The 12546-nt window shown below is 38.8% G+C and overlaps 1 protein-coding gene across 7 annotated transcripts in view; it reads left to right on the forward strand.

The window, feature by feature from the left end:
- Positions 1-12265, forward strand: part of LOC102378316 (interleukin-1 receptor-like 2) — a 33447-nt gene extending 21182 nt beyond the window's left edge. For 6 of the 7 annotated variants that reach the window (XM_014523603.2, XM_025213189.1, XM_014523602.2 and 3 more), the window contains 5 exons: positions 1580-1703; positions 2822-2958; positions 3626-3769; positions 8321-8488; positions 11188-12265. In XM_014523603.2, the coding sequence (XP_014379089.1) occupies positions 1580-1703; positions 2822-2958; positions 3626-3769; positions 8321-8488; positions 11188-11606 (992 nt within the window). In that variant the 3' untranslated portion in view covers positions 11607-12265. The remainder of the gene's footprint in view (positions 1-1579; positions 1704-2821; positions 2959-3625; positions 3770-8320; positions 8489-11187) is intronic. The other variant, XM_014523601.2, reaches the window with a different exon arrangement.
- Positions 12266-12546: the final 281 nt, after the last annotated feature.

Below are 12546 nucleotides of genomic sequence, written 5' to 3' on the forward strand. Positions count from 1 at the left end.
CCTGCTAGCTCCCTCAACACCCTGGGGTGGAGAGCATCTGGACCTGCTGATTTGAACATGTCCAGCCCCTCCAGTAGCACTCTAACCTGGTCCTCCTCAACCTTAGGTCTTGAAGCATTCCCCTCGAGTCCATCTTGAATCACGGTGGGGGAGTCCCTGTCCCTGCACAAGAAAATGGAGGTGAAGAATTTGTTAAAGAGGTCTGCCTTCTCCTCTGGCGCGACCACCAGATTGCCCAGCGTATCTTGCAGGGGCCCCACATTTCCCGGCGCCTTCTTCATCCTCCCTATATATTTGAAAAAGGACTTTTTATTATCTTTGATCTTGGATGCTAGTCCTAGCTCTATGTCCGCCTTAACTTTCCTAACAGCCCCCCTACAGGCCCGAGCAGTGGAGGTATACTCCTCTTTGGAGATCGCCCCCCCTTTCCACCGGGTGTACACCGCCTTTTTGGCAACCAGACATTCCCGGACATCCTTGGTGAGCCAGGGAGGCTTTTGGGCACTCTTTTCCCCCCTTGCTTCTAGTTGGGATCGTCACCTCTTGGGCCCTGAGTATCGTCTCCTGAAGGAATGACCGCTCATCTTGGGCACTGAGTTCCCCTTCCCTCGAGAACCCCAGTGCCTCTCCCACCAATCTCCTCAACTCCTTGAAGTTGGCCCTCTTGAAGTCTAGGGCTACTGCCTTACTGCAGGCCCTTGTCACCCTGCGCTGGATGATGAATTTCAGCAAGCGATGATCGCTATCACCCAGGTGGTCAAGGACCTGGAGCCCCCTTACCTTTACTTTAAATACCCTTTACTTGAAATACCTGTGGCCAGGTATTTCAAGTAAATATCATGTGGCTAACAAACATCATTCATTCTGCTTTTTTGCTTGATATCTCCCCTTGCTTTGTGTATTTATTGTATGGATTGTAAATTCATAGGGCAAGTCATCTTGTATGTGCTATGTGTTATGTAAGTGGTTCTGGATTTCTGCTTTCAATTAATGTAGTAATTAGTTTTGCAGTAAAGGTCTGTCCAGCACACTTAAAAATGTTTTGCAAGGATGATTTGGCCTTTTTGATATACCGTATCTAGGTCAGATGGCAAATGCAGAAACTGTCAAGGTTCTTAGTATAGTTAAGTCTCTCAGTTTTTGTGGATGGAAATATTTTGCATTTGTCATTCTTCATCACCTGCTAGAGCTATCTCAAGCTTCTGACTAAAGCGTGTACTATTTTGCTTCAATATTTGCCTTTGATTTGCAGAGTCAGTTGTTTCAAGCTGTAATTTAAAAGAAAAAATAACTTTACTCATAGATGTGTTGAATTTAAGAAGCGATGATGATGATTTTGGTCAGAACAGAATCAACTATTTATCTTTTAGAAGAATTAAGTCAGTGAAGTCTTTGTAACATGTCAGGTAAATTCTGGTGAAGAAAACAGTTGATGATCTGAGGAATGTGCTAAAGTTTCACGATTCTGAAAACCGTTTCTTGTGTTCCTTTAAATATTTACTGTTGGTCACATGAGTAGACTTGTTTATGCAGAATTAATGGTGGTTCTTGCCATTTCCTAATACTTTTTCTTCTCCAGGGTCCAGTCTCATCATAGACTGCAATGTATCAAGTTTCAAAGATTATTCAATTGCTATATCCTGGAAATTCAATAATTCTTTAGTCAATTATTTTTTTAACAAAAGAATAAGAGAGGAAGATCAGTAAGTATATTAGCCTATCAGAATGTTTATTGGTAGATCACTGGTTAAAATGTAAGAAGATACCTTTAAGACTTTTAATGACTGCTTTTGCTTTACATGATAAATCCCTTTTCTGTGATTTCTAGAAATCATATTAAACTTTGTAATTGATTCTAACAAAAAAGTAATACAGGTACTGGAGTAGGTATTGCTTCACAAAACAATGGACGAATGTGTACATGTGGTTTGTGGTACTGCACATGCAGGCACTTGCTGCACTGCTAATTAGCACCATGATAGGGTTTTCTGACACCAGGAGGGTTTTTTTGACACTGCATATTTATGGCTGCCATGCTTCAGTTTTAGGATCTAGTGCTCTTGGAGAGGATATGGCACTTCTTAGCATGGTTTCGCTGTATGGCTGAATCCTAAGTTAAGTGCAGGAGTTTTTTGAGCAAATCTATCCAATGGGTTTGTATGACAAAAGAGAATGCTAGTGGAATTGCCAACTCAAGTGTTCTAAAATCATGAGTTGAACATCTAAAACAGCATGAAACTATCTAAAAAATCATGAGATAAAAAGAACCAATTACTTTATTGATTTATTTTAGCCTTCTATTTTGTGAACTTTTGGAATACACTTTTCAACGTTTCAAGCTTTTCTTTTACTGGAAGATTGGAATTTTTTTATAAGCCAGAAATTCTCAGGGATGTCTTAATTGCAGGAGCTGACTAAGAAAGATGCCCAATATTATGAGACTTTCAATAACATTGTGAGTTGATGACACTATAGTAGCCATGTCTCTCTATGTGTAACTGCTTGATCTTTATCTCATTAGGCAGTGACAGCATAGATACAATTCTTGTCTATTTGACTGTAGGTTTTGGGGGCAGTGGCATTGTTTTATTGATAGTAAATTGTACGTTGACAAGTTTAATCAGGCCGTTGGAAACTGTCCAAGCTGCTACTACAATACAAATAATTAATTATTACTTAGACTCCATTTGTCAGCATACTTTGAAAAGATTAAGATAAATTTCAGACAATCATGAAATTAAAATATATTAACACTATACCAGGAATATTTTCTTTGTTTGAAAACAGCTTTTATTGTTGTGGTTACCATATTTTTTGATAGAGAAGACTCTTTCTTTGCGGACCACATGTTCTCTATTCTGAGGCTGAACATTACGGAAGTGAAGCGTGAAGATTATGGACACCACTTTGTGTGTCGTGCTGGCAAAGTTTCAGCATACATTGTATTACAAAGGCCAGGTAAGACATTTATGTACTGACCAGAATAAATTTACAAAAGAAGGTATGATTAATGCATTGAAAAGGGAATGTGAAAAAATAGTATAATTATATGGATAAATAAAGCTATAGAATATATTATTGTAATTTATTAATAAAATTATAATAAATCTGGGGTTGCATCATCATGTTAAAGGAGTTGTTTTAGATTTATGCCAGTGTAAGTGTGAACAACGTGTATGGAACACTGAACAATGAATCTACTGTCCAGATATGTTCATCAAAATAGCAAGTTTAAGAGAGATTCCATAATGTCTTAGATTTGATCATAAGAAACATGGTTCTTCAGCTGAGAAATTAAAACATACTTCTGTTCAGTCAAAACAGATTAAATTTCAAGTATTAATGCATGCAATATACTGCTTACAAACAGACCTATAATTTTTTTGCAGCCATTTTTTATCAAATAATTTAGAATAAAGAATACATACAAGAAGATCACAGATAATTCATGAGCAAAAGATGAGAAGATAGATATTGGATTACTTATTATGAATTATGTATTCAATTATGGCCCGAATTAAAAAATGCATATAGCTCAAAGCTTCAGAATTGTAGAGCATTTGTTTGAATGTTTCAAAAATGATGTATGCTGAAGAGTCATCTTTATACTTTTCCCTTGTTATAGCTCGAAATATTCAAGGATACTTGATTGGCGGATTCCTTTCATTGGTGTTTCTAATAGTTGTTGCCATATTAATCTACAAGCTTTTAAAAATTGACATTGTGCTTTGGTATCGAAAGTCCTGTGGACCTTTTCTGAATAAAGAAGGTATGTGTCTGTGTAGTCATAGAGTACATGGTGTACAATTCCAGGATTTATTAAGACAGTAAAAGGTTCCTTTGCCTTTTTAGATCTGTTTAGGAGGGAAGAGAATTAAAAGATTCAGCGCTAGATTTGTTGTTTAAATTTTTGCCCACCATCTTTTTTTGGTAGACAGTAGGCACTATTTTCTCTTGCATATTTTTATAAACATTTAAGAAAGATCTGCATTCTTTATTATTTTTTTTTTTCCTTGCCAGATACCTGATAGTGGCTATCTCAGTGATGTTGATGAATTATGCTTATTATTTGTATTGTGGTAACACCCCAAGTCCAGAATTCTCATAGGAACACAGGATTCAAAGAGTCTTCCCTGTGTCACGGAGTCCAGAGTCATTTGATACAGACAACCACATACGTTCTTTCATAAATTTGTAAGGCTCCATCATGAAAACCATTAGGCTTCCCTAGTGCATAGAAATACTATTCTACAACCTTATATGATTCTTAACCTAAATTTATTTGTGGTTAGGTTACACCTATCTGATTTTGTCTGAGCATTGTCCTTTAGCTTAAACAACTCTTCTCCCTCTCTGCTGTTTGTCTCCTGGTATTCTGGAGAGATGCACATCTTTTGCAAAAATATAAATTATTTTGTCTCTCTCTCTCCTTTTTTTCAGCAATACCTTTCTGATGCATCCAATCACCCTTGGCTTTTTTATAGCCGCATCTTAAGCATCCTGTGACTGACTTCTGTACCTAGGCTTCTCTTATTCCAAACTGTGAGCCTCCTCCAGAACTTTTTTCCTATTTGTATCAAACTGCATGACCTTGCACATCATCCTCTTAAATTTTATCCCAGCCAAGTCCTCAAGTTCATCTGATTGTTTCTGTATAATATGCTGATCCTCCTTGTGTTGAAGATGCCTCCCAACTTTACAGTGCTATTGATTTCACTAGCATAGTCCAGCATCACTAATAAAAATATCAAATGAGACCAATCGCTAATACCATGCCTCCAGTCTGGTACTTCCATTTTCTGCACGACCTGATTACCTGTTGTTATCTTCCCTTTAGACAGTTTCTTACCCATATTAAGATTTTCATCCTAATCTCTCCCCTTCTCTAGTTTGCCTGATCAACTGATTTTTCTAAACAACGGTAGCTATATCCTTAAAGATACCACATTTGTCTGGCATACTCTGCCCTTAGTAAAACTCTTCTGAATTTTATCCCATTTTTCCATTTACCTCTAATCATGCCTTCAAAATCTTGTATACAGTTAATATATTTGCTATTCTTTAATTATATGGTACCATTCATAACTTGATACCATTTATTTAAAAACAATCCATTTAGCAGACTTTTAATTTCATGTGCTAATTCTTTTACTGTTCTAGGATAGAGATTATTCAGTTGGCTCAGCTGCAGCATACTAAGATTGTTGAGTTTTCTTTCTGCCTTGGATATTGTAATTTTCTTTTCTACACTCTCACTCTTATTAGACATCCTGCCTTTGCCTCCCCCTTTGCCTCCCTCACTCACCATCTCATTTCTTAGTAGGAACAATGAAAAAAAACATTCATTTAATTTTGGTGCCATAATTAGGTCATCTTTATTTTCTTTTTTCTTTACAGTAGCACAGTTCTACAGCATGTTTTTTAAAATGTATATGGCTAAAGAACCTTTTACTGTTTCATTTACTTTGACTTTTGATCTCTAGGACATATTTGATGAGCAAAGAAAATGTCATTTCCCCCCCCCCCCCCCCACTAATTTCAGTAGTTTTTACTCCTAATACCCTTTGAGGTGACATTTTTTTTCCACGTGTTTAGCTGTAAGATTTAGACAGTTTTTCATTTTGACCTTGATTCTAAGCCTTTTCCATGTTCAAGTCTTGGAGCTCTTCAGAACATCATTAGTGTCCTTAATTTCTCAGCATTTTGAAATGGAAAAGCTTAGGTATAGACACATTTTTTCCTTCCATTTAATTTAAACTAAAAATGCTTGGGGGTCACTTGATCCAAGATTATTTTCTAAGACCAGATTTTTCTATAGTTCCTTCCTGTGTTCTTTGAATAGGAAGAAATCTGTCAGGTGTTATATCTAGGAAGACTTGGGCGCTACCATCATTAGTAGCATTTGTCTTCCAACCTGTAGCTAGGAAGCTAGTTTTCTATAAGGATAGCACTTCTGGTAGTATTTGTGTCAGTTATTTTAGAGAAGCCTAGTTATACTCAGGTCAGATCTGAAGAAGGAGAGGGGGAAAGGAGGTCTACTGCGAGTCCCAGCCACCACAGCCTCTTTTATAATCCTTCCCCAAAGCGTTTTTGACCCAAATGGCTTGTATTTGGTTTATGCAACCTTTTCTTATTTCTTTATAGCATTACTGCAATATGCCACCCTACTATTTTTTACCCTTATTTCCATTTTCTCCAAATTGTGTTTATCCTTCAGTACCTATATGCCAATTTTGAGTGCTCTCCTATCATATTTTTGTTATCCCTATAATAACTGGTTTCACGTCCTGCACCAGAAGTTCTGGTTTCTCTATTTTTGATTGAGGCTTCTTGTATTACTGTAGAAACACTTCAGTGATTCTCTAACCTCATTTAATTTTCTGTCTGCATTAAATACAAGGGTTTTTTTTTAACTAATTACTATTTTCTTCAAATAATACTGTTTTGTCTGCTTGTTGTCCAACTTTCTTTCCGTTTGTCTTTTGTCCATTCATTTATCCATTGCCTTATCCTTATTTATCCAAATTTTTCTTTTAGTTTATATTAAAACTAGGTATGGAGATTATACAGGTTTCTCCCAAGCTACTTCCACCAGTTGAAAGTTCTTATTGGTTGCACTGACCTGAATCCCAGAAGGCTCCACTCAGGTAGAGTAAATCTTTTTTCCATGAATGTTTCCCAGTGATCAAATATGTCAAAGACTCCATCATAGCAACAGTCCTGGAGCCATCTGTTGATCTTTGTTATCCTGTTGCATCTTTGCCATTATTCTCTTGGAAGTGAAAGGATTCCACTGAAGATCAGCTGAGCCTCTGCTTATTTAATCATCTTCTTCAGGTTTGCATAGAGTTGTCCTTGTTCAATTCCAGGGGGAATATGGTTGAATCTGGTCTTGTATCCCAACATGAAGGTCAGTTGATGAATTTTTCCTTGCTACCATTAGGAAGCTTTTTCAGCCTCCAGTCTGCACCTTGTATCTTTGCTTCAGAAAGACAGCACATGCTTCTCTTCTGTGGATCCACTCTGATAACTGGCCTGTTCTCCTTAAGAAGCCTTAGTAACAAAAACCTAATTTTTCCTTGTGTTGGAGTGACTCTCTGATATCTTTTGTTTTTCAGTGTGTGCGCAGATCTTTGTCTTCTGTTTTCTCTGTCATTATCTCCTCAGATTCTGTGTCCCTTGCTATCTCCACTGTCTCTTCCTTTCTCCTTGAAAGCCTGGTTGCTCTTCTTTTCCTCTTTGTCACTTCATTGGCTGTCTGCTCCTCATTCTCTGGTGCAGCATACCTCATCCTCAACTTTCTCCTTCAGTAGCTAATCTTTACCACTATTTCCTCTTAGTCCTGTTCTTCTATGAGTTGTCTGCTCTCCTGCTCTTCAGCATCTGTAAATTTTGAGTGGTCTGTGCAGCCTCCTCTCTTTCTCCTCAAGCCAACTTCATGTCCCCATCATCTTCACTTGGATCTCTAGTAATTGGCTTATCCCTATCAGGTGACATTTTTGTATGTAAATAGTTTCCCTCAGGTTCTCACTCAAGCAGCACACTAGTAGCCGACTTTTTTAGAAAAGAAGGGATTTGAAGAACAATAGTGTCGTTTTGTAAGCATTGGCAGAAAGCACCTATTAGAGATGGGGCAGCATGGGAGAAAGTGTGCTTGCTAGAAACGTTTACAATTTGAACTGTAAGATGATTCATTTTGGGTGGAGAAAAAAATAGAGCAGTTTTGCTGGTGCCAAAATGTGAAAGCACAAAGCGAGTCTGCCTCTGGAAAATTTGGGACTGAATGTACTCTAATCAGAGGGCGTGAAAGGCCTTGTATGTTTAGCAGACACTGGCTTTTACATGTAGAAATAAGTGGGTATGAAGATCTGATAGAAACACAACCCATCTCTTTGTCTGTGCCTATTCCCTGCTTTAATGAGGACATTTTTAACAGCAAGTGTTTTAACTACAATACTCCCAACTACAGACCAGATCTTGTAATAAAAGCCTGATGTCACCAGCAGCTTATGGGGTGCCATTGTAAGACAATTAGTTGCTCAGTGTTAGAACTAAAAGTGGGGGGCTATCAAGATAGGAAATGTTGAAGAGGTCCTAAACAGTCTTGTAAGTCTCAGTATTTTTCCATATTAGATAATAAACAGCATATTTGGGCAATTTCATACTTGACTGAATAATTAACTGCAATTGAAGTATTTAATATGGATTGTTACATAGCTATGCTGAGTATTTGATGTCTTAGCCAAATAGCTTCTGGAGTAAAATTTAAAGCACAAGTGGTGGGGAAAAAACACGTTTATGGTAATTATTTTCTGTTCAGTTTCAGATGGGAAGATATATGATGCATACGTGTTGTATCCAAAATCCAGCAAAGTCACCTGCAGCTGTGTAACAGATAGCTTTGTGCTCAGGGTGCTTCCTGAGGTCTTAGAGAGACAATGTGGATATACGCTTTTTATATTTGGAAGGGATGATTTACCAGGAAAAGGTAAAATGGAAAATCATTGTCTTTAAAATAAAGCTATGACTGAGTTTCACATAATTTTTATTGGATGTTAAAATAAGGCAAGAGCATTTCATGCTAGGTCATAGAACCACAGATTGTATCATGTACTAGGTGTGGGAGGCATATGGTTCAAACATTTTCCCCCTCTTCTGAACTTCTCAGCAGTAGGACTAGCCCATTTGAAGTAAGGTTTGCTATCGCTACATCTATATTCTTCCGGTACATGCCAAGTTAATAAGTCCTTGTTTCTCAGTAAAAATGCTCTTCTCATTCTCACTCAGGAGCTAGCATGGATACACAAAGCTCAGGTATATTTTTCACAGTGCTGCCTAACCCTATGTAGATATAACCTAAGGACCCTGTTGTCGTCTTCCCCCCCCCGCAAACACACACAGACCCAAACACACACAGATTTGCACTGGTAAATCTGTTTAGGTACTTAAAGTTCACATAGTGTGCATGCCCATCTTGGTTGAGCTGAATAATTAGGCATCTAATGTATGCCTAAAGATATTTGAGATTCCTAAACTAGATGCCCTGCATCAGAGTCCAAAAAGGGCCCCAGTCTGATAGGTGTGCTTAGAGCATGCCTACTACCAGCTGCCACCATTTACTTCAGCAGCCACTATCACTTCTGGATTGGGAACAGAGACTATAGCCCAGAACTTCCCTGCTGTGTAATCCATAGTGACTGTCCTTATTCCTGGGCTACAGAACCAGCCTCTCTTGTTTGTATTCTCTTTTTGGCTCCATGAATTGTGCGTGTGTGGCTGCACGGTGGCCCAGCTGCAACATGAGAGATGGAGAATATCTTCAGGCCAGACTAGCACTTTTCTGGGATGTGGGAGGTGTGGGTTTGAACCCTTTCAGGCTGAGCAGGGACCTAGGATCCAAGTCTAAATCCTGTCATTGGGCTGCGTGGTGCAGCTTTAAAGGTCTGGCCATATGTGATGGGGTCTGAGAGATTTATCCCCAAAACCATGCATCCTTTCATACAAGTCTGGCATGGCACAACACATGATTTAGGAATATAGGATCACAGGAAAGTAGGGCTGGAAGGCACCTCACAAGGGCATCTAGTCCAGCCCTCTGCTCAAGGCAGAATCATCTCTGACTAAACCATCCCAGCCAAGTATCTGTACAATCTGCTCTTGAAAGTTTCCAGGCATGGTGATTCCACAGCTTCTCTAGGTAGCCTGTTCCAGTGCCTGACCACTCTCAGACCACACCCTGGATTTGTGGGATCCAGGATAAAGTTAGATCTTATTGATGTGACTAAATTAACATCTCCTGGCAGCCTTAAGCTATCTAGTATAGGTGGGGATTTGGGGATGTGAATCTGTTTCACACATGTGCTTAGTTGTAGTCCAAGTCCAGGGGAGAGGCACGATTTCAAACTCACCCTCCCATCATCCCTTCCTATTGGATGGTTTAAGAGTACTCCCCCATTGTATTAAGAGTGCCTCTCTCTCCTAGTTTAAAATATGTGGCATGTAGGTGCCTAACTCAAGTTTGCAAATTTTACTTGTAGTATTAGGTGTCTAATTCTGAGGTGTGGGAACACTGATTTCTGCTGTGCCTAAGTTCCTTTCTAAATCTTAGTCGGGACCTTGACATTTTGTACATCTTTGCCTCTTTTTGAGAAGATTCAGTTAAGTTAACTTCCAGTTCAGATTCAGTTAAATTGCCTAATCTGTCTGTTCTCATGATACACCATTCTTCCCTGATTCCATAGACAATGTTGAGGTCTGCCCCTAGTGCTCCCTTGTGGTGTTATTCTTACCATTTTCATTAGGCAGCAGTCTGTTCCCAACTCACTTTGGAATATATAGTCATGGTCAGAGATGGGATCCTAGGAGCAGCTCCTCCAGGCTAGCCAAAATATAAGGGGAGAGCAGTACGTAGGGAAGGAGGAAAGGCTTACTTGTCAGTGAGACTGAACAGCTGCGAGGAGGAGGATAGGGGCTTGACTTGGCTTCAACCCAGACCCACAGGATGGTGGGGAATGGTGGTTGACCTGGTTCTGACCCACTGTGCAGGGCTTGGAGTTTGGGAATTTGGCAGCAGGGGGCGTTGCTGTATTGCCACAACTCTTCCATTGCCAAATTTCCTGACTTGTGGGGAGCCCCATGGGTCAGATGCCATGGCTCTGTGGGCTGCATTGGCCCATGGAGCTGGGTTTGAGCACCCCTGGTCTAGGTAATTACATTTTTGTTGACTTTTTAAATTCATGTTTTTAATCTGCAATGTTGAAAATTTATTCTGTTACTCCAAAAAAACCCCCCAAAACAAAACAAAACAAAAAACCCACAAAACCCCCCCCAACCAAGCCCCTGCCCCCCAAAACGCATCAGGTCTTACTTTATATTGCCAATTTATAATTAAATTTGTAACAGTATAATTGTGTCAATAAGGATGATCTTTTTTAATGAACAAAACCTGACTAGTATAGGTACATTACACAATATAAACATGCTTATGCAGATATAGCTTTTTTTCTGAAGTAAAATAAATTCACATAAGCACTTTCATATCAGTATTACTGTATCTATGCTTAGATTGGCTTTGTCACTTTAAGAATGCTGGCGTAAGGGAAAATAAACATCTATTTCTAATGGAGAGAGAGATGTTTATATCTTTAGAAGTTGGTGTGTTTTAATTATTCCTTATAATATTTACAGCCGTGGTCAATGTTGTTGATGAAACAATTAAAGAAAGCAGAAGACTGATCATTGTTTTAGAACCAAAAACATCAAGCTACAATTTGTTAGAGGACTCTCCTGAAGAACAACTAGTTTTGTACAATGCTCTCATCCGAGATGGAATTAAAGTAATTTTGATTGAGCTAGCTAAAACAATAGACTACACAAACATGCCAGAATCAATCAAATACATTAAGCAAAAGCATGGAGCTATCCAATGGGAAGGAGACATTACACAGAAATCATACTTAACAAGTACAAGATTTTGGAAAAAGGTGCGATACAGAATGCCACCCAGGTATTCTGCTTCTTCAGAACTACCTTTGCGACCAGTCACCTTGAACACACCTTTCAGACAAGACAAAGATGAGGCATGTCATTTTAATGATTCTGGGTAGCACATTTTCTTTTGATGGACTATCAGAATTTCTCATGCATTGTAAAAGTGCCGTTTCACTGGAAACTTTTGAGGATTAAAGACTTAAGAATGTTTTTGTTTTCAGAGCTTAAAGAAAAATAATCTCTGCTGTACAGACCTTATTGGCAGCATGTGCGACACTGAACAGTGAAAGATGGAGATGGTTCATTTGAGTGATATCATGGCAATTGAACTTTAATTTTATTGGACATTTTGAAATGATTTGGAAGAGATGGGTAAAGAGTTAACCAGATGTGGGAAATGATTATATAGTTCCTAGATAACAGTAAGTCATGCTCTGAGGCAAATGTCAAAATTTGTTGGAGCAAGCAAGACCAGTGGAAAGGAATATAAGTATAGGAAGGGTTCTGATTCCTAACATTACATTTGTTATTTCTTTGAAAGGAGCAAATCCAAGCCTTAGAATTGGCTTTATACTTATCAATCTTCACAGGAGGTGTGGCGTCAATCTTCGCCAACATTATTAAAAGTAAGACTTGAGGTTTTATCATGATACATATCTTAGCAACTTCAGCCCTACAATGTGCTCTGAACTGGGTTTGATCAAAGGTAGTTTAGAGCAGGGGCGGGCAATTATTTCAGGCAGAGAGCCGCTTGCTGAGTTTTGGCAAGTCATTGAGGGCCGTGTGACAGGCAGCCAGGGGCAGATAAATATTAATTTTCTAAATTTTTCAGGGGTCCTGTGGGCTGGATAGAATGGCCTGGTGGGCCACATCCGGCCTGTGGGTTGCATTTTGCCCACCCCTGGTTTAGAGGATACATTTGCCTACATGCTGCTCTTCAACAATAAAAGGAAGGAATTACTTTGGTAGCAAATGAGATTAGATTAACAATGAGGAGGTTAAGAATCTCTTAACATCATGTTTTGGAAGTCATTCACTTTTCCAAACATGCACAGA

Source organism: Alligator sinensis, unplaced genomic scaffold (assembly GCF_000455745.1).
Source record: "Alligator sinensis unplaced genomic scaffold, ASM45574v1 scaffold680_1, whole genome shotgun sequence".
In the NCBI taxonomy this organism is placed as follows: domain Eukaryota; kingdom Metazoa; phylum Chordata; order Crocodylia; family Alligatoridae; genus Alligator; species Alligator sinensis.